This window comes from Mchenga conophoros, linkage group LG1, assembly GCF_057382185.1.
Source record: "Mchenga conophoros isolate Kocher_MC1m ecotype Shallow Benthic linkage group LG1, M_conophoros_male_GT1.1, whole genome shotgun sequence".
In the NCBI taxonomy this organism is placed as follows: domain Eukaryota; kingdom Metazoa; phylum Chordata; class Actinopteri; order Cichliformes; family Cichlidae; genus Mchenga; species Mchenga conophoros.
Genome location: NC_140526.1, coordinates 28,155,195 through 28,178,081, shown reverse-complemented (window position 1 = coordinate 28,178,081; position 22,887 = coordinate 28,155,195). Strand labels below are relative to the sequence as shown.

The 22,887-nt window shown below is 38.6% G+C and overlaps 2 protein-coding genes across 2 annotated transcripts; one reads left to right on the top strand and one right to left on the bottom strand.

Annotated features, from left to right (window-relative positions):
* The first annotated feature begins 1,741 nt into the window (after nucleotides 1–1,741).
* On the top strand, nucleotides 1,742–13,499 carry ace2 (angiotensin I converting enzyme 2). Its single transcript, XM_085272861.1, has 18 exons — nucleotides 1,742–2,036; nucleotides 2,116–2,274; nucleotides 2,402–2,495; nucleotides 3,126–3,269; nucleotides 3,615–3,730; nucleotides 3,893–3,998; nucleotides 4,758–4,855; nucleotides 5,021–5,193; nucleotides 7,352–7,578; nucleotides 8,269–8,413; nucleotides 9,522–9,620; nucleotides 9,836–9,958; nucleotides 10,109–10,281; nucleotides 10,866–10,924; nucleotides 11,041–11,138; nucleotides 11,220–11,336; nucleotides 11,839–12,033; nucleotides 12,492–13,499. The coding sequence occupies exons 1-18, from the start codon at nucleotides 1,848–1,850 to the stop codon at nucleotides 12,586–12,588; spliced, it is 2,412 nt and encodes an 803-aa protein (XP_085128987.1). The 5' UTR covers nucleotides 1,742–1,847; the 3' UTR covers nucleotides 12,589–13,499.
* LOC146583526 (uncharacterized) lies at nucleotides 11,494–18,945 on the bottom strand. The gene is made up of 7 exons (XM_085272873.1): nucleotides 18,833–18,945; nucleotides 18,584–18,702; nucleotides 17,540–17,636; nucleotides 16,942–17,284; nucleotides 16,336–16,461; nucleotides 16,029–16,168; nucleotides 11,494–14,404 (listed from the first exon to the last, which is right to left on the bottom strand). Exons 1-7 carry the CDS (start codon nucleotides 18,842–18,844, stop codon nucleotides 14,186–14,188), a joined length of 1,056 nt encoding a protein of 351 aa, XP_085128999.1. The 5' UTR covers nucleotides 18,845–18,945; the 3' UTR covers nucleotides 11,494–14,185.
* Nucleotides 18,946–22,887: the final 3,942 nt, after the last annotated feature.

Here is a 22,887-nt window from a genome sequence, read left to right as displayed (position 1 = left end):
AAATGTTGAGAACTAGCACAAAAAGCATGTTCAAGAACTTTGGCAGGTTTGTCCACATGATGGTTTTGCAGCTACCCGAGATACAGTTACAGAAATTTACAGGTTTCCACAAGTATTTTTTCCCCGTCATTAAAAAAAGTTCCTGGTTTTAAACATAAATATCGTTTTTTTTCTTTGTGTGTGTGTGTGAAAACATTGTCAAAGGGAACTGCAAATCTTTACATCCTGCACAGCATTGGTTTGTAGCTTTATTGTCCCAAATTCCCATTTTGTACTTGCACAGACTGCGTGTCCTAAATAAATAAATAAGGTTTGGTGGCGTAACAATGAAACAAACGGTTCACATCGTCCTGGCTGTGCTTTTTACACGGAACAAAACATTTTTATGTCTAAATTGTTGATAGAATAGATTCCCTCCGAGTGTAGACAGGAGGAAGTACCAATAAAGCCTCCGATTTTTAGGGTTCATGAGGATCTAAATATTTTTTAACCGCGAGACGGAAAGAAGTGCTGAAAGTGCTGTAATGCCGCTAGTTTCCATAGGAGGGCACTGTTGCACCAGTGTTTCAAATTACTGCTAAGGAAGAAACATTTATTTGGAAACTGCCACTTTAATAGCAGAAGTAAATAACAAATGTAACATTCAAAATCAAGCTTTCCTCAGAATAGCCCAAGTCTCAACCAGAAAGTCTTTCGAAAGTCGAATTTGCTGCTGTCGATGCAGTAACAATTCAGACGGCTTTTATCTTGTTATTTTACCGATGTTTTAGTCAATTATTGATTGGTTTGTAGCAGAGAAAGCCAGAAAGTATTAAATAATCTTTGGAGTTAGTAATAAACATAAATATGGCATAAACTTTGTCCTTATGGCTGATTACTTATCTGTATTTAAGACCTAACAGCGCATGACTTGCAATTTTATCTAGTGCTCGGAAATTCGTCACCAACTGATAAAGTGGTTTCAGGCTCATCTAAAGCTACTGTGTTCTGTTTTTCTGCTTTACATGTAAAATTACCTCAGAAAATAATTGCATTTTGGGGTTCTGAGATTAAAAGAGCACATAAAGCAACAAGAATCCCATACGGAAAAGATATATATAAATCTTATAAAGTTTGTATCTCTCTTGTGTTGAACTTGTATGAAAAGCATACAAGAGTGAAAGCAGATATAAGATCCCTTGAAAAATTATATAAATGAAACTTGTATGTTTTGGATACTTCCTACAACAATATATGAAAGTAATGAGAAAGTGGCCACTTTCATGAGTAATTCATATAAGCCTTATATGATTTATATATGAAGCAAGCTAAAGCTGATGCAAGTCTTTTATAAGTTTTTTCTATTTCTTTTCCAAATGGGAAGTAAAATAAACAACATGAACTTAATAAACTTATTAAAGACACAAGAAAAAAGCCAAAAAGGAGAAGTAATAAAGTGAAGTAATAATAAATAATGAAGTAAAACAAAATGAAGTATACAAAATTAAGATAAGACTGATGTCTTGTTCATAACAACAACCCTTTCACTTCCAGCCAAAGTATATAAAACCTTTGAGGAAGTGGCCCCATCAAAACAGCACATTTTGTGCACATGTAACTAATTGTACAGCTTACAAAAGATCTTGATAATTATCAAAGCAAAACTAAGACTTCCCCTCTTGTGAAGACGGCCCACTGATGTTTGCTGCTTCTCTGAAACATTGTATCTGTAAATGAAAACTCAGATACACCCTCCGTTATGGCTCTACTGTCCAAAGGCCAAGGCAGCACAGAAGGTTAATGAAACTGTATAACAGAGTCCTTCCCTCTCAGTGAGAGTTTGTCTGCGTGGAGCTGAAGCAGCCAGCATGTCTCCGAGGATCCTTGTAACGCTCCTGGCCGTGTCCTGTGCTGTTTCTGCTCAGTCAGACGTGGAGAGCCAGGCGAGGGAGTTCCTGGACAGGTTTGACAAGGAGGCGAGTGACCTTATGTACCAGTACTCGCTGGCATCATGGGCCTACAACACCAACATCACACAGGAGAACGCAGACAAAGAGGTCAGCACTTGGAAAACACTTACTTTAAAATGTGGTTATTTTGTTACTGAGTAATAAAACCTGAAGTTATTCTCCACAGGCAGAACAGGGAGCGATCTGGGGCACGTTTTACAACAGAATGTCTGAAGAGTCCCAGAAATACCCCATCGACCAGGTCAACGACCTGGAAATCAAATTACAGCTCATTTCCCTACAAGACAAAGGCTCTGGTGCTTTGTCCGCAGATAAAGCTGCACATGTAAGACTATTTAAATATTAAATTCAACTTTGGCAAATTTTCATTTGGACAAACTGCACAGATATAGTAGTCTTCCACACCAAATGAAACATTTTATCGCTGTATATTCTTTCATATCTTCCTGTAGCTGAATAAAGTCATGAGTGAGATGAGTACAATCTACAGCACAGCCACAGTGTGTATGCTTGACAACCCGCTTAACTGTCTGACTTTGGAGCCAGGTAAGCTCTCCTTATTAGGACCTGTTGTAGTGAAGTGGCTGCCTGCTGCTGTCAAAGACAGGGAGAGCAGTTTATTCGCTAAGAAGATGAAAATGTGTCTGTTTGGGACAAAAGTTTGTATTTGTTGCAGTAAAGCTACTTTCGTCACAAGGGACCGCAGCAGCGGGCAGCTCCACGTGTGATTAGTAAATGAAATCATCATAAAATAATAAAATAGCACTAATTCATCGCTATCTCCTCACAGTCAGAAGGCTCTGGGTTTGAATGTTGTGGCCTGGTGAGGGCCTTTCTGTTTGCCCTGCACAGCTTTTATCCGGGTTCTTGACTTTCTTCCCGTGATCCAATAGAATTCCCTGTTAGATGCATTTGCGATTTTAAATTTGACGTAGGGGTAAATGTGAGTGTGGATGGTTGTCTGTCTTTTTTAAGCCTGTAATGGACTGCCTACTTGCCCAAGGCGCACACCTGTTCTTGATCAGTGTCAGAATGGATACAGGAACAAACCCAACTTTACTTTTTTTTCTTTTTGTTTAGTTTAGTTTTTTGGGGGGAGAATATGGGCATTTTTCTGTTTTCTCACTTCAGTGTGAGCCTGCCCTGACACCGCTCTGTGTCTTTACTTGTTTACAGGACTGGACGAAATAATGGCCACTAGTCGAAACTATGACGAACGTCTCCATGTGTGGGAGGGCTGGAGGAAAGAAGTAGGAAAGAGGATGAGACCTCTCTACGAAGACTACGTGGATCTGAAGAATGAAGCTGCCAAGCTAAATGGTGAGGAACTAATATGAAAAAATAATGAATAACAGACAAGCTTCATTGCGGTGTGTCCTGATGCAGACTCTAACTTTATCAGGGACCTGTAGAGATATAAACTGATTCTCAGTGAAGATAGTGAGACAAGAGCTGATAGTGTTCAGCGATCATGACCACTCCTCCCCCACTGAGGTCTAATTTTGCTTTGGCAGCATCTCGCTCATGTAACACTAGTAGTGTCATATCTTACATTATGCTTTATAAGTGTGATTACCATCAATGCTAAAAACACCAAAAAATGTAAAAAAGCATTTAATTTGGTGTTTTTTCTCGATCTCTGACACAAACGCTTATTGTGTGCAGGTTTTGAAGACTATGGCGCTTACTGGAGATACAACTATGAGACTCTTGAGGACGACATCATGTACCATTACACAGGCGATGAGTTAATGGAAGATGTCCGTGTAATATACAAACAGGTACGTCCATGTCTGTGTGACGCATGCTTCACGCTTCAGTGCCTCTGTGTTAAAGACAGTTAGAATGTGCAGTTGGTTATTGACTGTGTGACGTAATTAACATAAATTATTTATAATAATTGTAACAAGAATAATACACTGGGGTTTTCCCCCCCCCCACAGATCCTGCCTTTATACAAGGAGCTGCATGCCTATGTGAGAGCCAAGCTTATGGAGGTCTATCCAGGGCATATTGATTCAGATGGATTTCTCCCAGCCCACTTGCTGGGTATGTTTTGTTTCTGGTTTCAAAGCTAATAATGAAACCAAAGACACTGACATTAAATATCCACCTACTACTCTCATAATTACATTTTTTATATGCTTTAATTTTACAGAGTTGGTGTTTTTAGCATAAATTCAGCACAGTTGCGAAACAAATTTGAGAGCGGCATCAGGAGCTTATCATTATCATGAAAGAGTCAAGATTCAAATCTGTTTCGTCATATACAGAAAATTAAGATCTTCACTTCCTGTCCTCTCTGATTATCAGGCTACAAATAACTTTTAAAGAAAACGTTTGAGTGTGTGTGTGGGGGCGGGGTATTACATTTGATTCCCCCTATTATCATTGCTCCCTCATGTCTGCACTTTCTGTAATATTTTCTTATTTGATCCTTGGTTTAAGTGTAGAGTCTTTGTTCATGGGGCTTGTGGGATACCTGACGACAAGAAAAGAGTAATTGACAACATATAACTGTAATCTGTAAACTGTAACAACAAAAATGTTGTTGACAGAGCAGATAGTTCATGCAAGGTCTCATAATTTCAGAACTGAAAGTGTGTCTCCCTCTGCTGTTCATGTATTATCACTACCTCTCTGTGCTACAGAAAAATAATGCCAACACACGTATTATATTGTACATGTGGCTTTTAGCTGGAGATAACTGATCCACCCACATGCATTGTGCACATATAAAAAGCTACAGTCTGCTGTAGAAGGAGAAAATTTATGAAAAAATAATTTTCTTATTTGTTGGTTGTTCAGGTGACATGTGGGGAAGATTCTGGACCAACCTTTATTCTCTAACAGTGCCCTATCCTGACAAACCAGATATCGATGTCAGTCAGTCTATGGTGGACAAGGTATTGCAGAACCTTTTATTTATATAAAAAAAAAAAGACAGCCCTGTGACTTGGGGTTATCTGTCCAGGGTGTACCCTGTGTCTTGTCCTATGGTAGATAGAGTGGATGGATGGAAAATAAATATGTATACTCAGAAATTCCCTACCTGTCATCTTAAATTTCAGGGTTGGACCGAGCTTCAGCTTTTCCAAGAAGCTGAGAAGTTCTTCATGTCTGTGGGCCTTTACAAGATGTTTGACAACTTCTGGACTGACTCTATGTTTGTACATCCCGATGATGGACGCAATGTGGTCTGTCACCCCACAGCCTGGGACATGGGAAACAGAAAGGACTTTAGGTAGAGTATACACAGCTACACTACTGTGCAACAGTCTTAAGACACCTGTCATTTCTTTATGAGTTAACCAGTTTTGTATCTACAGACAACTAACAACTTAGCAAAGAACAAAACTTACATTTCTTAAGGCACCTTGTAAAATTGAAACTCAGTGTTAGCAGATCTCACGCAGCGATGAATCCATATGTGAATTTTCTGGTTCAAATCAGTGTCAAAATATAAAGAGGAGATCGGTAGAGAGATACAGTGAGACTCTGATTTTGATCCACAGTGGGATGTGGTATTTGTCTGGTTGGCAACAACAATGATCCCAAACACACTTCGGATAAAGTAAAAGTGTACCGGATCAATCTTTATTGATTGAAAAGCATGCAATGGAACACTATCAGTGATGGGTTGGTCTCCCCAGAGCCCGGACCTTAACATTATTGAAGCAGTGTGAGATCACCTTAGAGAACAGAACAAAAAACAGCCAACATCCAAAGAAGAGCTTTGAATGTCCTCCAAGATGCCTGGAGAACTATTCCTGAAGACTTCACAAAGAAATACAATGCAATACAACTTTATTTATATAGCACATTTAAAACCAAAGGTACACCAAAGTGCTTCACAACAAGGTTAAAACATAAGATGAAAGATAGGCTATAACAGTTATAGCTATGAAAGGCTATAACAGAGTACAAAAAACCCCAAAGGTACAGACAGAGTAAGAAGTAAAACATTAGAGCATGGTTTAGAAGATAAAATTACAGGGTATTCATAAATATAAGGTGGGGGTATTTATGCAGTGGGACATTAGTAGGAAGATAAGTAACATAAGGGTAAAATATAGGGGAAGTGCACCAGCTAACTGAAAATGCTCGGTCAAACAAGTACGTTTTTAACTGAGATTTAAATGCCAAGATTTAAATCTGAGATTTTAGAAGCGCAAATAGCAGCAGGAAGATTGTTCCAGAGGCTCGGGGCTGCCAGGGCAAAAGCACGGTCACCTCTGGTCTTTAGCCGGGATCTAGGCTGCACTAAGAGTAATTGTCCTGATGATCTTAGGGCTCTCCTAGGGGTATATGGACGAAGGAGTTCAGTGAAGTAGCACGGTGCAGTATTGTTTATGATTTTAAAGGTAAGCAACAGAATTTTAAACTCAATTCGGTATTTGACAGGGAGCCAGTGCAGGTCAGCAAAGACTGGAGTGATAGAGGCAAACCTTGTCAGAAGGCTATGAAGAAGGGTGGAGTGGAGACCAAAGTAAAGGGAATTACAGTAGTCTAATCTAGAGGTCACAAAAGCATGGATTTGTTTCTCAAGGTCCTTGTGTGGTATGTAGTGCTTGGCCTTGGAGATTTGACGCAATTGGTAGAAACTAGATTTAACTATAGTGGATACTTGCTTGTCAAACTTAAAGGAGCTGGCAAAGAGAACACCTAAGTTGCTAACAGTGCCAGAAAGAAAGGCGGCAAAGGGTCCTTGACAGAAATGACAGAAAGCTTGTTAAGAGAGTTCAAGCTCTCCTAGGCAAGAGGAAAAAAGGTGTATATACAAGATGTCGACTTTCAAGCTCCTTCGAATTGTACAAACTCTGTGTTTGCCATTTATACTGTATTTCCAAGCCTGCATACTTCAGTTATTTGATGCTCATTGTCTTAGCAAAACTTAGCAAGACATGAAGAACAAGAGGTGGCTCAGAACCTTTGCTTTATCTATCCATCTGTCTATTTATCTAGGTTCGACTTTTGTTAAAGCAAGTTGGCAGCTGGGAATTATGATAGCCATAAAAATAAACCTATTGGAACACTGATGTTGTGATGCTATTTAATCGCTGAATCATCCTTTTCTGCTGATAAAGATAACCAAAGTCTAGGTTGTAAAATATTCATATAATTTCCCCAACACTGCCTAGAATAACGTTTCTCAAAATGCAAAATAAGCAAAATAATTTTATAGTTACTCGTGTGTCAGTTTGGTTTAAAATTACAGGAAAAGAATTTGCGTGTAAAACTGAAGTCCTCTACCTCTTTTTAATTAGTTATTCTGCTTTTAGTGATTGGAGTTCACTTAGTTCACTATTGCTCTCTTACTGGTCGCTGATCACAGTAGTATGAAGTGTCTCTGTCACACAATGTAATTGCTGATATCAGCATTTCTCCCGTGATATCTTCAGGATCAAGATGTGCACCCAGGTTAACATGGACAACTACCTCACAGCACACCATGAAATGGGACACAACCAGTACCAGATGGCTTACCGCAACCTGTCCTACCTTCTGAGGGACGGAGCCAATGAGGGTTTCCACGAGGCTGTTGGAGAAATCATGTCCCTCTCTGCTGCAACACCCAAACACCTACAGAGCCTGAATCTCCTGCCTGCTGACTTTGTTTATGATCAAGGTACAGCCGTTGCGGGCAGCACTGGTGCTTCAAAACATTAAAGCTGCTTTAACCAATAGATTTATAATAACAAGAAACAGGTGAACGAGTAAGCTACAGAGAGCAATCACCTAACTCTGCAGTTTTTGTATGCAGCATTTGAACTTCTTTCAGCTCATTGTTTTAGTTTTCTGTCCCCTCAATTTTACAGGAGCATTCAATATATACCCAACATTAGAACTCAGGTAGTCGCAATTGCTGGTGTCTCACTTCTACAGACAACCTCAAAGGACAACCTGAGGAACTGCCGTTTCTGGCATTTGGGCACTGGCTTGATTTTTCTGTCCTGATGCTTGCCCCTTGTTGCATAATAAGCTGTTGGCCAGTAACCAAGTTGTCAACATGAACTTAGATATTATGAACACGTTGACCTTGTTTTTATTGCCTCTGCGTAGCAAAAAAAATAATAATTTATTGCAGATTTAATTTTGCAATGTGTCTGGATTATTAAATGTAGGGTTAAGATAACTTAAGCACTACATGCGATATCAGGATAAGATGACCTGCAGCCTTATGCTAACTGGTATTCAAACTGTCATCGATTTACAGTCTCTGATAAAGAGGCCATAAACATAAAAATAAAGCATTTGTAAAATGTAATTACGTTCTCACTCTGAATCATAAACTGTCTTTGTGTTTAATGCTTTACAGACACAGAGATCAACTTTCTGCTGAAACAGGCACTCACTATTGTGGCCACCCTGCCTTTCACCTACATGCTGGAGGAATGGAGGTGGCAGGTGTTTGCAGGGAACATCACCAAGGATGAATGGATGCAACGCTGGTGGCAGATGAAGTGAGCAGAGTTATGCAATATTTAGTATAAAGTTTACTTCAATGTCATCAGATTACAGTTAGGTTCATACTTTTTTTAAACTATTTTTTTTGCATCTGATTTTAAAATCCCTATAGAGATTTTAAAATCAAACAATATGCAAATGAGGTGCAGAATTTCTTGCACTTAATGCAAACTGTTCATGCAAACTTAGGAATTACAGCCATTTTTAAAAAAAGAAAGAATTCAATTTCATGAAAAATGAATCCAAAGATTTAGAGTTCATTTGAAGTGTTGAATTTAAATTTGTCTGCTTTTCACTAGAATCTCAATTTGATGTTCAAAGACTTAAAGTAAAGTAGGCCAAATTATGCTGAATAAACCAACATAAACCTGTTAAAAAGAATAGGAGTGACCAAATCAAAGTTATTAAACCAAACCAACACCAAAAGGCTTAAAAGAGCACAGAAGACAACTAAAGGAGATCATGGCAAAAATGTTTCCTCCACAACATCACAACACTCTCAAGAAGGTCATTGTACCATTATGGAAGTCTATAACGTAGATGTGCCTTCTTTACTGGAAATGCAAAGAGTTTACAACAAGGTGCAAACCAGTCACCTAATCTCAACACAACAGAGCCTTCTTTGTAGTTATTAAATGCAATGCAGCAACTGAATATTGATGCAATAAAGACCTGTGAGAACATTTTAAGTGAAGACACGGTTTTTGATTTCCATGGGTTTTAGACTTCAAGCAGCCACCAAGAACAAAGGAGTTTTTAATCCAAGTTTTAATAACAGTCCTTAAATGTAAAAGTTTGCCTCTGCCTTTGTCTCTAACTCCTAAACTGTAAATGCAAAACCGTAGTTAATCCTTCGAATTAAAGTCAGCACTTCAACCACATCTTAATTGTTCAAGTTAAAATCCATTGTGGATTGGTTCTGCTGGCAGCTGGGCAAAATTACAACAAAAACACAACAGAAATGTTATTACAAAGCAGGCATAACTGTAGGGAAGTGACTTGAAAACTAGAGAAATAAAAGAAGGTCTTCATTTTGTGCAGTTTAGCAGCTGCTTCACTGCAGGCCTGACAGCTTGTATTATTGATTCTGTGTTGTTTTAATAGGAGAGAGATGGTTGGGGTGATGGAGCCAGTGCCAAGAGATGAGACTTACTGTGACCCACCCGCTCTGTTCCATGTGTCTGGAGACTATTCATTCATCAGGTAACAATCCCAATCTAAAGCTGCATTTTGTGTCAGTAACACTGCAGATTGTGGATTGACTTAATTCTTAAATTATAGCAGTTATGACCATTTGGTGCAGTTCCCAGTTCACTTTAAACTGAACCTGTGTGTGTGTGTGTGTGTGTGTGTGTGTGTGTGTGTGTGTGTGTGTGTGTGTGTGTGTGTGTGTCCATTTGTTACTGCTTTCGATCCAGGTACTTCACACGAACCATCTACCAGTTTCAGTTCCAAAAAGCGCTCTGTGATGCGGCCGGTCACACAGGCGACCTGTCTGCATGTGACATCACTAATTCTATCGAAGCAGGAACCAAGCTAAGGTGCATACAACTTCCCTTTCTTCATTCTTCATTCTTCATTTCTTCAGGATTTCAATTTTGCTCTAGCACATTGTATTACTTTTTTGTTCTTCACATCTAAAAGTGGTGGAATAATTTATCATCATCATCATCCTCATTGTTTTCTTCTAGGAATATGTTAGAACTTGGAAGGTCTAAGTCTTGGACCAGGGCTTTGCAAGCAATATCTGGTGACACAAAGATGGATGCCCAACCTCTGCTGGACTATTTCCATAAACTTTATGAGTGGTTGCAGGCAGATAACAAGAAACACAACAGGGTGGTAGGCTGGAGTGAAGATCCATGTAAGTACAAAAGATACCCAAAATGAAAGTTATTAGCACTAAAATCATCTATCTGGAATAATAGTATTTAGTGTTTCTTGAGATTGATACCGCTCTTCCTGATGCCACTACTTGATAAAAGACTGGATGTGGGAAGGAAACTCTCTGTAGTCTGTACTTGCACGTGTAAAGTGCATTGAATTATTTGTACACAAACTTTAGAACTGACAGTAATTTACTTGAATCTAGTTGTCATCGTCCAGCATAATACAGCTTTCAAAATGCCGGGTTTTTTTTTTACAATTTGCTTTTTATACTCAAATAAGACAACATTTTAATTAGTGTCACAGTCTTCTGTTCCCAACCATATGTCCTTAATTTATCACCTAACTTCTCACACTTTTCCTGGTCCTGTTAGCCTTTAAGCTTTCATCGATTCTTAAAATCTTAAAATCAAAAGTCAGCTTTTGGGTCCTCACCCCTACAGCTATCTGTTCTTCCTTATTTCTAGACTTTAAGCTAGTTAATGTAATATGCTGGAGCACATTTATCATACAGGTATACATCTTTAAAATGTCTTTAACTGATTGTTGTTCCCATTACAGATCCAGAATATTCAATTAAAGTGAGACTAAGTTTAAATTCTGCAATGGGCGATGATGCTGTGAGTACTAAAAATTGTCATTGAGCTAGAAATTTTGCAGGAATTCTGCACTTATGAAGTTAAATACTGTCTGTTTAACGTCATGCCCATTGTTTTGCTTTTTTTATGTGTTTCAGTACCCCTGGAATGCCAATGAGCTTTACCTGTTCCGGGCCAACATTGCTTATGCCTTGAGGCAGTACTACAGCCAGAAGAACAAGACTCTTCCTTTCACGTCAGTATGAGGTCGATATTTTGTGCTTTAAGCAAAACAAAAAAATTGTTTGGTTTGAGTTTTCTCTGTTTGCACATGCAGAACAACTAATGTCATCACCTATAAGGAGACTCCCAGAATCTCTTTCTACATTGTCGCCAAAAACCCAAATACACCCACTGAATTCATCCCAAAGAATGAGCTGAAGGAAGCCATCAGGTGAGGATCAAGTGCGTGAGTGGCTAAATGCAGAATATCCAAAAGCACTGAGCTCAGCATCCTAAGGTAGCTGCAGTAGCCAAGCTAATTCATTTATTTAAAATCTTTTTAGTTGCAGTTTTTAGCTGGATGGAAATGTTGAACTTCAGTAACATGGCACAAATTGCCATCAAATTGCTCATTTATTCACACATCCATGGTCTTTACAGGATTAGTCGCGGGTGTCTTTGGTGATCATCTGACTTTTCATCCATACTATGGCTCAAACCTTTTTCTTATGAAATGAATTGTAAACTCTTTAAAATATTTTTAAAAATGTCTTGGCACAGCTATAACAACAGCATAAATTTATAACATATTTTTTTTTTTTTTTTTTTTTATTATAAGAGTTGTAATTTAACTGCCTCCTGCTACACCTGAAATAACCAACCTGGCAGTCATGTCGCCTGTGCCTGTTTATGAGTTGTAAAGCAATAGTAAAGTCATTTAAAATCTATTCCAGGTTAGCTCGAGGCCGGATCAACGACGCCTTCAAGTTAGGTGATAATACTCTGGAGTTTGCCGGTATCCTACCAACACTGGCCTCACCCACTGAGCAACCTGTGCAGGTGTGGCTGGTGGTATTTGGTGTGCTTATGGGCATTGTGGTGGTAGCCGGCGTCTACCTTGTCGTCTCTGGTGTCAAGGAGCGCAGGAAGTGAGTAGACCCAAATATACACTACCGGTTAAAAGTTTTAGAACTGCTCAATTTTTCCAGTTATTTACTGCAATTCAAGTCATTCAAGTCCAATGAATAGCTTGATAACTGAAAAATAATGTACATTTCAGAATTATACAAAAAGGCCTTTTTCAGGGAACATAAAATGGGTTAAAATTTAAAGCTGTTCTGCAAGTCTCAGTTTCAACTGTGAAGAGAAGACTTCGAGCTGCAGGTTTAACAGGATGAGTTGTGTATGTGTGTTTTAATTATATGTAGATATTACAAGTCTGTCTATGCAGTTGTATGTTTTTACCATCAGAGCTTTAGTCTGCCCGTTTTCACAAATGATATCTTGACTTCACATAGACTTGGTGACTAAATGAGTAAAATAAAAATATTCCAATTAAATTAATTATGTGCATAATGTTAAGGAATATTGTTTTCTGTGTTTATAGGAAAAAACCTGGTGTGGAGAACCCCTATGAGTCATCCACTGATGGACAAAACAACAAAGCCTATGATGACAGTGACAATGAGCAAACTGGATTCTGAGTCTACCGCTGTCGTAGTAGATCAGAGGGAAGATCAGTACTTGTGTCCAGTGATCTCATAGCCTTCCCAGAAATGGGAAAGTAAAGCTTTAAAAGTTCTCTTCTTCTTTCATCAGTGCTGCATGGCCTCCAATCAACAATAACAGAACATTAACAGTGCTAAATGTGAAGCATTATGCTGAAGGTTGTTAATTGGCAACAGTGAATAACCCTGTTAATGAACAGTATCCTTAATTGACATTTACATAGTATACTTCCATGTGAGTGTCATTAAAGTGTTATTATACAGTATTTTGTGATACAATAAGTAACAAGTTTAACACACTGCCTTACCTCCCTTTTTGAAACCCTTTTTACTTACCTGTGCAATTATGTATATTTAACTGTTTTGGTAATAAAATAATAACAATAATAATAATAATAATAATAATAATAATAATAATAATAATAACCGGTTTAAAGTATCATTTTAAAAATAAAGTTCATAATTGAAAAAGTTAGGCAAATTCAAGTCACATTTATGATGATGCCACCTACGTGTCAAAATGCACACTTCAATCACAGCACACATTTCGTTTTAGTCTAGTTTACTGTGTTTTCATATCAAACCTGAGAGATTTCCTAAAGTATCAAATCTTGTCATTATACACCTAGATGCTAAAGAAAAATGATCAAATAAAAACATGAATGTTGCATTAAAAAAATTCTGCTACACAGTTTACCAATGGAACTTTTTTTTACTTGTCAGCTGCGCATGTGTACAAAAAAAGAAGACATTTCTTTCGCAAGCAGTGAGTGACCATTAAGCGAAAAGGAGAGTAGTACATTTGCATGAGTTGATATTATACAATCAAAGCCTAAAGGTGTGATTTCCAGGACGTCTGAGATGTGTTATTAAAAAAGAATTCTAAATATGTTTGGTTGTGTTAATGCATTGGGCCATTATTTATCGTTCATGTAATGTGTCATTTTTCCTTACAATGTCTTATAATATATTGGAAACAGTATTGTTGTATCAAACATATAGATTATACAATATGAATTCAAAAAAGAAGTGTGGCTCTGAAGCAAAAACTTGAATGTGTTTGGTGAGAGCATGCATTAAGACTTTCAGTCAGCCTCAAAGTGATTCTAGCAAATCTTCAGGCAACTCAGAAACTTGCGGTTTGTGGTACGGGTGCTGCCAGTTTCAACTGAGGATGTAAGTCAGATGGCGGAAGGAATACTTTGAGGATCTCCTCAATCCCACAGACTTACCTTCTGTAGAGGAAGCAGAGCCTGGGTACAAGAAGGATGACCCATTCATCACTTGGGGTAAGGTCACTGAGGCAAGTAAAAAATGAAAGCGTAACACTACAGTTGGTGTCTGAGATCATTTTCCACGTCATCTCTCAGGTAGGGACATGTGGAATGACAGCTGTGTAAAGGCATAGCCTTAAAGAGTTAGAGAACTATGGATTTCTGCAGCAGCAGAATTTGAAACATGGATGTTGGTTTGTGTTGTTGAACCAGGTCACACGAAATATTTACAAGAATTTTTTTTAAAAATGTAACTGACTTTTCTGAGTCCTGAAAATGCAGAGGAAAATGACTCTCCGTCACTTTTGAATGATGAAGAGGAAGGACTGATCCACTGTATGTCCATCCAGGGTTGCCACGCCCACTGTGTCTGTGTTGCAAACGTTGATGAACCAACCGCTATACAATGCTGACTCAAATCTCCGTCGTCTCGCTGAGTCACCCTTCATGTAAAACACAAAGGAGAGGGTACTCTCATCGCTCTTGGAGATCTGCTTCAGCCTCTGCTTCTCACATGTCTAAAGGGATGAAAGCGTGGATTAGTTTGCTTGAAAATGGCAATTTCCTTATAAACATCTTCAAGTCACAATGAAATGAAGTACAACTGAGACAACAACGATTGTCGAACTGAGACAACGAACTGAGACAACAAGACGTTTCACCTCTCATCCGAGAAGCTTCTTCAGTTCTAACTAACTAGAACTGAAGAAGCTTCTCGGATGAGAGGTCTTCAAGTAACTTAAAGAAGTCCAGACGCTTTTCTTTGCAAGCTCCTTTGACTAATACTTAACTCTAACTCAATCTCCTAATTATTTCATTTTGCAAATGATTTCAATTCTGATGAAGATGATCTCTTCATTGTGGCACCTGTTAGTGGGTGGGATATATTCACCAGCAAGTGAACATTTTGTCCTCAAAGTTGATGGGTTAAAAGCGGGAAAAACGGGAAACAGTAAGTATTTCAGTGAGTGTGACAAGGGCCAAATTGTGATGGCTAGATGAGTGGGTCAGCACAGCTCCACAACTGCAGCTCTTGTGTTCCTGGGCTGCAGTGGTCAGTATCAAACATGGTCTAAAGAAGGAACACCAGTGACCCAGTGACAGGCTCATGGGCAGCCAAGGCTCACTGATGAACGTAGGGAGCGAAAGCTGACCCTACATGCATCAGACTGCTGAAAAAGTCGATGCTGGTCCTAAACAAAGTGAAAGAACTAGAAAGGCGTGAGAATGCAGAGTGCATCGCAGTTTGTTGTGTAAGGGACTGCATAGCCACAGCCCCTGCTGTTCACCACTGAAAACACCAGCAATGGGCATGTGAGCATCAGAATTAGACTGTGGAGCAGCTACAGATGATGGTCTGGTTTTGTTTTACATTACGTACCTGGAAACACCTGGCACCAGGATGTTCTATGGGAAGAAGGCACGCCAGTGAGGCAGTGTGATGCTTTTATATATATTCTTCTGGGAAACATTGGGTCCTGCCATTCATGTGGATGTAATTTTTGACAAGTACCACATACCTAAGTTTTGTTGCAGACCATGTACACCCTTTAATAGAAATGGTACTTTCTGAAGACTGTGGCCTCTTTCAACAGGCTAAAATGCTCTTCCACAAAGCAAAAGTGTATCAGGAATGGTTTGAGGAGCATATCTTCAGTTTGAGGTATTGACTTGGTCTCCAAATTGCCCCAGATCTAAATCCAATTGAGCATCTTTAGGATGTGCTGGACAAAAAGTCTGACCCATGAAGGTCTCACCTCATAACTAAAGGGATCTGTTGCTAACATCTTGGTGCCTGATACCACAGTCCATGCCTCAGTGGGGAAGGCTAATTTTGGGACCAACACAATATTAGGCAGGTGGTCGTAATGTTATGCCTAATCTGTGTGTATTTAAATTTTTGATATTACTACTAATTTGAGATGCTAATTATTCTGCTATTATATACTTTTTGTAACATAACTCTGTCTAAGCAAATCTTTTAAAGTGAGAAGTGTATCTACATAGAACAAAGGACAGAAACAGGCATGCAATGCTTTCATCCCCTGAACAATGATGGCTGAGTCCAGAGAAACAAATGTTTATCAAGCCTTTTTTTTCACTGCCATGATTCAGTCAAAATCAATAGCGTACACTTATTACCTCCACTTTAAGGAACACCCTGTCCGCTTGCTTGCAGCACATGAGGAAGCAGTTGGAATCGGTGAGGTTTAGCACCACTGGCATCCCACTGGAACCCCTTCTGAAACCGCTTGACTTGTAGTAGTAGATAGTAATTTTCTCTGAGCACAAAAGGAAACCAAAATAATGAGAGCAGTTTCTCTATCAGAACAGAGTATTTTCTTACTCTACCTAACACTGGAGTAAATGTGAATGATGACAGCTTCAGTAAAAACTCATCTGAAAACCACGAGTGCCACGTTGATGTGTCCTGCTCTGAAAGACAAACCTGGATTTGGAGAAGCATAGACGATCTTCTCAGAACAGATACCTCGGAGGTATTGGCGAGTGGCCAGATTTTCAATTAAAACATTCGACAACTTTTCCTGCCGGAAACTGCCACCTCCTCTCGGAACTGAAAGTAAGAATGGGAACAAGGGCCCCTGTTTATAAGTCATATCCCTTTTTAAAAACAAAGGTGACTGCACTGACCGTTTTCAAACTGTGATTTCACAGCAGTGGTCTTGTGTTCTTTACATCGATCTCGACTTTCACAGGTTTCATTTTTCCTTTATGAGATTTAATTTTGCCAGTTGAAGGCAGTTGTACAACACATAAGTTATCTATAGGGGTCTGCAGAAAAACTGCCTAGTCAAGGTCATAACAGCTGCCAGAACACATTTTGGTTCATGGGTGTAAACATGCGACCATTCTCAGTAGCTTCCTCTTTAGATAACCACAAATATACAGAAGCAAAAGAAATACCCAGTTGCCTCACAACATTCAAACACTTTAATGCATTAAATACTGTAAATATTGCTGTTAGCAAAGTTAATTATGGGAAAAGAAGAAAAGCTGGGAGAAAAGGCAGGAGAGTAAAACTGCTTTTACTCACCGAGCGTCACCGTGCTGGATTCTGCCACCATGATGATGTCATTAAATGAACATCCTGTCTTATCACAGCCCCTGCCTCTCACCAGAGAGATGCTAGTTTTTGTCATCTCAACAACAAACATCTCATTCTCCTCAGTTTTCGCTTGGCAAAGATCCTCTTCAATATTCCCCGTCTCCTTTTCTTTTTCCTGCGGCTCCACTACAGTTCCCTCCAGGTCATCCTCCCTTGTCATCTCCCAGCTAAAGCTGATGAGTGTGGGCTCTTTAGAGACTGGTTGTAAAGTGTCTTCAGTCAGGGATGTCTGCTCAGTGTGGTCCTCTTCCTTGGCTGGTTTGCACACTGTCTGAAGAGAACGAAGAGAAACAGGATAAATACCCCCCAAAACCAAAATAAACACAGAAAAAAGATGTTCGCAGGTAGCATTTACCAAGATTATGAAGAACATAAGCACAGAAATTTGAATCACATTACACAATTTCATAATGTTTACATATATAAAGTGAAACACAATGAATTGTTTATTTTATTTTTATTTTATTTTTAATCTTCTAAGACTGTATCTGAAATAATATCTCTAAACTAGAAGTCGTCAACTCACCAGCATTGGACTCCCCTCAGCTATCATCTTTGCCAGCTCCTCAGGTGTAAGATCATTCAGGTCCATGCCATTTATCTGCAGAAGCTTGTCTCCTTTTCTGATAAAAATAAACAGTAAATAAATAAAATAAATGTACAATGTGCTTTACTGAGCCCTTTTGTGTTTGGCAGATGTAATAAAAGGAGTTAGAGTGTGTTCATAAATAATAATTTACTAGTTTTACTCTTTAAAGGGGTTATTTTTTCCACTACAGAAGGTCTCGTGAGTACACTGAGCTAGAGATGAACACAAAAAAAATCCACCCAAAATTGGAATAAAATTACAAAATAAGGCAACAGAATTATATAATACATCTTAGTTCATTTGCTCAATTCACCTATAATATTTCACAGTTTCAAACTTTTCTGGCATCATGTTGAAACGATTAAGTGGTAGAATTTGAAAACAGTGAAAATAAGAGAAAAAACAGGATTACATAATTAGGTATGCAACAAACTGAGATACTCCAAACTGAACTCATGCTCAAAGAAAGAAAGAAAAGAAAAAGAAATTCTGCACAAAATGCTGACTTTAAGTAATTTTATCACATTTAAATTTTGTAATTTTGTTACATTTTACGATGTAAAATGTTCCATTTAATGGGATCTGGTCGAATGTCAATGTACTTGACTGGTATATGTTCATTTTATACCAAGTTTATTTCAGTTTATTCCTTAAGAATTAATTATTGCAATAAATAAACATCTTTCATCACTGCTTCATGTTTAATGAGGGTGAAAAATAGAAGGCTCAACATGTAAACTGGAGAGAAAACCTCAATGTAAATATAAATAAAAACTAAGAGAGTTATATGTTTTTACCAAAAACATGGTCTTGCTAAAAAAAAAAATTTTAAAAATCCATAACATGAAGTTGGATGTCTGTGCAACGTTATATGACTACAACTTTTGAGGCTCTACAGTAAAACTGTCTTAGCTTCTTTCATAGCAGTACCTGGAAAATAGTTGAAGAGAAAGAATCCGCTAAACAGAGAGCAAATTATACCTGACATAAAGTTTTCCTTCATTCTCCATTTTGTACTTCACCACATTCTCCACTACATATTGATGCTTTCCCTCATGGATCTTGTGTGCAATCAGCACACCGCCCTTAACCAGAGAATCCTAAAATGTACAAAAAGAACACAAACTTTAACTTTTCTCAACAAAGACAATCATGCCAGGATTATCTTTTAAGTGTATCTCACTACATGTTGTACTTATTGTTAGGGGACAGTTAAGCGTTGTCACCTACCTTCATGTCCATGGTGGCACCAATGTCCGCTCTAGATAGCGTTATACCACTGACTGAAACAGACTCCGGTGAAAGTGGCAGTTTATAAGTCTTCCAGTGTGTCTGTGCTTCAACTTATTATAGAACAAAAAGGGGAACTGTGAGTGAGAAAACACTGACACTGTCGTGGATGGGGAACTGCTGTCAAAAAAGGAAGTAAGAGAAGATTAGAACATTTTTGATGAAAAGTGGACACAGTATATGGTTTGTTTGAAAGCAGAACTTGTGAAGCATGTGGAAGAAGAAGGTTATGATTTAACTGTAAAATATCTTTTCAATAGCAACAAATACAGTGCTTTGATAAGTCACACACTTCCCCTTTTCAAAACTGATAGAGACTAAAATATTATCACATAGTATTACTATATAATATTACTCATATAACATCCCTTTTTTTCTTTCACTGCGTTTAAACTTCCTTAAAAACACCAATAATAAGGATTAAAAAATTAGCATGAAAACCTGAAAAGCTTCAAATATAAATCCCAACAGTCAGATTTACAGTGTATCACAGATCACATGTAAGCTGTTGGAAAAAAAAATCTCTTCCCCTGTGACAGTTATGATGGAAATATATAATGTAACTAAATATCAGTTCATTTTTACCCGTGTCTGCCGGTACATTAGAAAAAACACAGTACCAGATTGTGAACGTCTAATGCAAGTAAAATTCCTCCATTCAAAACCGTAAGTACAACGTTCACTATTAATTTAACGCTTAAAAAGTAAAAAGATGCCACTTCTTAATTTGTACATTTCACTGCTTTAAACAGAGACGCTACCAACGGGGGGCCGGGGGGCCCTGGCCAACCCCCTGGCAAAACTGTCCTAATAATGTAAAAATGTTGCAGAAAAGCTGGTGCCAATCCCTGGACAGATCGCTGGTGCATCTCAGGGACAACACAGAGACAGGCAACATGATCGAATGCTTATTTTTCTTTCCTGAACAAGTTTGCTCTTAAAGTTAACTCCACTCTGAGAAAGTGAATCTTAAGCTGCTTCTGCTGACAATCATTAAAGTGATGGTTGGGACTTCCAGTCAATTAAAACAGATTAACATGGATTTCCAAATGTTTTTTGATTTTCATATGTACCTATTTTATGTCACATCAACTTTAATAGCGGGAAATTAACCAGGCATACAACTCCCAAAAAGTGGATTCTGTTCATCTGGACTTTTTTCAGTGGGAGAAACATTATGTCACTCATCCAAGTAACTTCTTCAGTCTCATATAGGGCATGTTTTTCAAGTAACCTATATTTGATGACAGCATATTAAAACTGGAAATTCAGTTTTTGGTGTGCCCCCCCCCCCATATTTTTAGTGGCCCCTATAAGGCCACCCCTATGAAAAAATTCTGGATGCACCCCTTGCTGTACAGTACATATTTCATATTCTTGCTCAAAAAAGGTCAACCTATCATGAGTTCAGAAAAACAATTTTTCTTAAGTTTATTTTAAGAAGGTAATTTTTGTGATGCCTCCATGCTACCAGCAGCCATGGCTACCCAACTGAGAGAGATGGATTTAAAGCAGGGTTGTCATTTTAATACACATTTAATTACTATCTTATTATAAAAAAAAAGAAGTCAGCACAAATCTCTGAGCTTATAATGTATATACATATTTATAATTTGACCTCCACACAGTGTATTGCTTATCATTATTTGTGTTGAATTACAGTGTTTTAGCCCACTTTAATGACATGAAACGTGATATAGTGTCGCAACAAAAACGTTGGGATGTTCCGCCTCGGGAGTGAGAACAAGCTCAGTGTCCTCACAATTTTTGTCCTCAGCACCACCTAGTGGAGGACACCATGATTTATTAGAGAAGAGAAGAGAGGGTTTCTGGATATTTACTTTACAGCATTGAATGCTGAACTCCTATTTAAAGTAATTTTGAAATTTTCCACAAGAGCCTGTTTATGTGGATCATTGTTTGATTTATTATTTGAATAAATCATAAAGCTGTTTTTCATTCTTTTAACACTGCACATCATCACCAAATGGATGAAAGAAAGTATTAACAATTGAGATGAACTCATTTTAAATGATGGTTTTAGAATATTTAATAGATTTTTTTTTATCCCTCTTTGGATCTTGATGTTATTGATAAATGGCAGTTTGCTTGTCTTTCCTTTTGCCTTCTAGAGACCCAATAACAAAACCAATGTTGTTTTTGAATCTAATTATCCAGTCACACATGTGTGATGTGTCTGTAAGAGTTAGTTTTCTTTTCTCTCTTTTTTTCTTTTTTTTGGGCATTTTTTTATTTTTATTTTTATTTATTTATTTGATTTGCCTGTCCCTTTTGGATCTTTAGCCATCAGAATTGTTGTCTGAAGGCCAAGAAAGATGCCAAGCGAATTTACTTTACCAATTGGATCATCATGGCCTTGCCATATTGGTCCATTTAATTATGTATTTAATTATAATTATGTATTTATTTGCTTTGATTTTCGGTTGTTACAGACGGGACAGACATGACTAGGGGATAGGACAGGGAGAAAGAATGAAAGAAAGAGAGGGAGAGAAAGAAAAATAGAGGGGAGAAGAGATGGTGAGAAAGGGGGGAAGAAAAAAAAGAAAAAACAAATACAACACCTGGATCACCTGTATAAGAAAAAACAGAAGAGAAAACAAACCAAAAAGAGTAACATAATAAATACAACACCATCACAATAAACTAGCTAACAGTAGATAACAGTAGATACCTGGGGCAGGGATAGCTCAGTAGGTAAAGTGGTCGCCCCATGATCGGAAGGTCGGCGGTTCGAATCCACTTAACGGCTACCCTGAGGTACCCCTGAGCAAGGTACCGTCCCTACACACTGCTCCCCGGGCGCCTGCTTAGTGGGCTGCCCACTGCTTCACTGAGTGAATGGGTCAAATGCAGAGAAAAACAAGTAATTTCCCCATGGGGATCAATAAAGTATCCATTATTATTATTATACTAAATGTTATTGTGCAGTACACAAGATCGACAGCGCACAATGTGCTTTGAGGTAGCACCCAAGAAAGGTGTAGTTTGTGTCTGTGAACACCCGTGTGCACACCTGTGTGGATCAGCACGCTTCTATTCAGAACTGAAGAAGCTTCTCGGATGAGAGGTGAAACGTCTTCAAACAACTTAAAGAAGTCCAGACGCTTTTCTTTGCAAGCTCCTTTGACTTCTATTCAAAAGGTTTCTCCATGTAACGATCTGCTAGGGAGTGTGGGGAGCCATAGCCCCGTGCCCCAGGGCATGAAGCAGGTATTGAGGAGATCCAGGCCCCAGACATCCAGAGGCCCCAGAGTACGAGGACCCAAGGAGGACCACCACAGGGGCAACTGTGCCACCCTCCTGGGAAGAGCTGAGGAGAGCCCCAAACGAGAGGTCACCCAGCAGCCGCGGAGCAGAGGCCAGAGGGGGTTGCTGTGACGTGCCCGCGGGCTCTTCCGGCAGCCATCTGTGCCAGAGAGGACCAGGCCTCAGGCCCAGAGGCCAGAGGCTTGAGGGCACCCCACCCCCCGGAAGGGGCCCAGCCGGGCCACAGGCACCAGGTCCCGCCAATCGGCCACCAGGAGTGAGTTAGTATTTTCTAACTGGTTGATTTCATTGTGCGGATGGGAGTAAATATATATTACTGTCTGTAAGCGACTGTGTGAACATTGCTTTATTGTAAAGATGAAGGTCACCTGGACCCAAACCTAGTAATTCAACAAAAATAATGGTCAGTGAGACAGTTTGTGACAAGAAGGTCATGGCGGCTCATTGTGCAGACTGTCCTGTAATTATGAAACAGAATGTTTTGTTAATTCACAGAAAATGTCCTTCTTTTTGTCTTCATTTATTGTTTTTCTCCAAAGAAAACAAAAAAAAACCCCACACAAACAAATTTCCTTAGGCAGTGAAAAAAGAATTTTTTTCTCATTTAGTTATTTATCTGTTACTTAATTACTTTAGTGCTGTATAAATAGCCTTGGGGGAGGTCTTCATCAATAAGACAGTCTGTAAAACTCATGAAAATGTAT